At 36.5% G+C, this 2,775-nt stretch overlaps 1 protein-coding gene across 1 annotated transcript in view; it reads right to left on the bottom strand.

The window, feature by feature from the left end:
- The window catches only part of LOC106013408, a gene marked incomplete in the record, with an annotated part of 7,528 nt that extends 5,188 nt beyond the window's left edge, over positions 1–2,340 (bottom strand). Inside the window, 2 exon segments of the mRNA XM_013089063.2 lie at positions 163–240; positions 2,048–2,340. Coding sequence (XP_012944517.1) covers positions 163–240; position 2,048 — 79 coding nt within the window.
- Between the last annotated feature and the right edge of the window lie 435 nt (positions 2,341–2,775).

The raw sequence follows: 2,775 nt of genomic DNA on the forward strand, positions 1-2,775 counted from the left end.
CCCCCCCCCTTCTTAGTCAATATCAACGGAGGAAATCCTATCCTTTGTATTTTGTATTGCTTTGACTTGAAAAGGCTTCAAATTTGAAGCTTCAAAACTTGAAAGCTACAAATGCTTAGATATCAGTCTTCAAACTCTAAATTGTATTTGGGCAAAGCGTACCGTCTTCATTTTCTTTTGGGCCCATTGTCGCCAAGCAGGATGACAAAGATTCCAGATTTGTCTTCTCTGTAGAACTCACTGAAATTTAAGGGGGAAAAAAAAGAGGTAAGGTTGTGAAAATCATTGTAATACAGAAATTAAATCACAGAATTCACTTTGATCCCGGCAAGTTGACCCATCTTATAAAATTTTACCTTGGAAAAATGAGGAGTCCGAAAGCAACGAAGACCTTCCTTTAACTCTTTCCCAATCAAAATATCTTTATAAAATGACATTTTGGGGGCCATTTTTCCTATCGATCTGATTGCAATTTTTTTAAAAAGATAATTTCTTTTACTATTTTAATTTTAGGAAATATATTCAAATGTATTATTTTTATATGATATGAACAGTTTCATGACAAAATGTGACATATATAATATCTCCGTTTGGTTGATTTTAAAGTCTATAGGTTAGAATCTTGTTAGGCTCTCTAGACTCACAATTCTAAGGTCATGCTTTCGAATTTCATCAGGGGTCCCGACTTTAATCCTTAGGAAGGCACTATATACATGTGCAGATTTTCCTGACTTCAGCCAAGTGGGAACATACGTACAAGTACAAGGCAATAGTGGAAGATCTTGTCTGTTCATAAGCGTTTGAGCACTTAATCAGACCAAAAGCTGAGAGTATTTCAGAGTGTTCCATTATAGGGTCTGCGAGAGGGTAATAGTATTATTTAGTGAACAGTGTAAAGCTTGCTGTTGAGTGGGGATATCATAAAGCGCTACACAATATATATATATATATATATATATATGTAGAGGCTTTGCAGGATTAACAAAAGTCTCCTTGAAATTTGAAAAAGATACATTTTCAGACCATTACAGTGCTGACTTGTAAAATGATCTACGAACCAATAAATAATATAACTGCCCAAAAGACATCGCAGCTGTTACATTTATGAGTCTTAAAAGACTTTTCATAAAAAGAAATCGTGACACTTCGGGCTTTATTTTAGATCTGCCTGATGTTAAGTACTTTGATATTATATTCGATGTCAAAGTTTGTTACTTTTCAGCGTAAAAGCAGAGAAGATACTATTTTTTCATGAGAGCGCATTTTCCTCAGACCAGTACCAGAACAGAGGCCTAAATTCAGAATGAAACGAGGATCAGCCTTGAAATGAATTTACAGATAAGAACCCTTAGTCTCACAAATTGTAACTTTAGAACATCCTCAAACCGCAGGATAAAACCTGTTAAATCTCATATATAAATATGACGACGATTAGTTGACCTTTAAATCTAGATGACCGTACTTTATCTGACAATAATGAATCTATAAAAACCATAAACTTACACTGTTAGTACCGTCACTAACCTGTCTAGACTTAGTTTATAATATCGAGCCTTTTAATTGGTAATGGGTCTAGATTTTCCACTAGCTTCATAATAGCTTATCGATCTGATCTTATTTTTTGTCTTTGGGCCAGGCTTGATTGATAGGTATAGATCGACATATGGCATGATAGTAGAATATTAATTATGATAATATAATGTAATGGGACACCAAACAAAAGTTAAGAATAAACTAAACTGTAAAAGTTAACTCGAAGCATACAGGCCTACAGACTACAAAGTTGAAAGATCTCTGTAGATTCTAGATCTAGATATATAGTTTTAGTTACACTACCCAAGACGCACCGAGTCAAGTAAACGGGGACGGGTGTCACCTCATCATGTCAAACTAATAAGATACATGAATCTGGACATTCATTAAGTTATAGCGTAGAAATTCCACATAAGACATAGATCTAGATATCTAGATCTTCTACATCCTGCGGAAATAATAATATAGATCTAGATATATCTAGATCTAGACAACAACAACGAAAACATCCTACTTTCTCCCTCTGCCTCTGGTCTTCAACATCAACAAAGCGGCGAGCGGATTACTGGAGTTGGACGAAGGGTCTAGGCCTGTGAAAAGTAACAGTGTCTGGTTGATAGGCCTTCTTTCCTTTCCATCTGTCTTGTTCTTTCTTCGAACTAAATTACTGTTGTAATGCCCATGATGAGACCTACGTTTTTGAAAAAAAACACGACTTCATAGAACAAGGAAATCCTCTCTCAAATTACTCAGATTTTCTAAACTTCCCCAGGAAATCAGGAAAGAACGAAACGCATCGAGCGGGAATTCCCGAAATCGAAAAATAAACACATTTTTTTGGTACCGGTGTAAGGGTAATTTATGACGATGCACATAATATCCATGGGGCCACATTTAGCCCCCATTTAAGCAAAGATCATTATGTAATATTAAAAGAGATTAATTAGATACAGGTAAATTGATTATTATAGCACCGGCACAATCTAAATATTAATTTTGTTTGTTCCAGATCACAGCCTGTACAGTAGATCGCCCAGAACAGAGAGGGAGCTCTTGCCGGCCTATACACCCAGTACCAATTAAAGTGAAACAGGCGTAGAGAGAGAGAGAGAGAGAGAGAGAGAGAGAGAGAGAGAGAGAGAGAGACAGACAGACAGACAGACAGACAGACAGACAGACAGAGAGAGAGAGACAGGCAGACAGAGAGAGAAACAGAGAGAGAGGGGAAGGAGTGGAAAGAGG

Source organism: Aplysia californica, unplaced genomic scaffold, assembly GCF_000002075.1.
Source record: "Aplysia californica isolate F4 #8 unplaced genomic scaffold, AplCal3.0 scaffold00867, whole genome shotgun sequence".
Taxonomy (NCBI): domain Eukaryota; kingdom Metazoa; phylum Mollusca; class Gastropoda; order Aplysiida; family Aplysiidae; genus Aplysia; species Aplysia californica.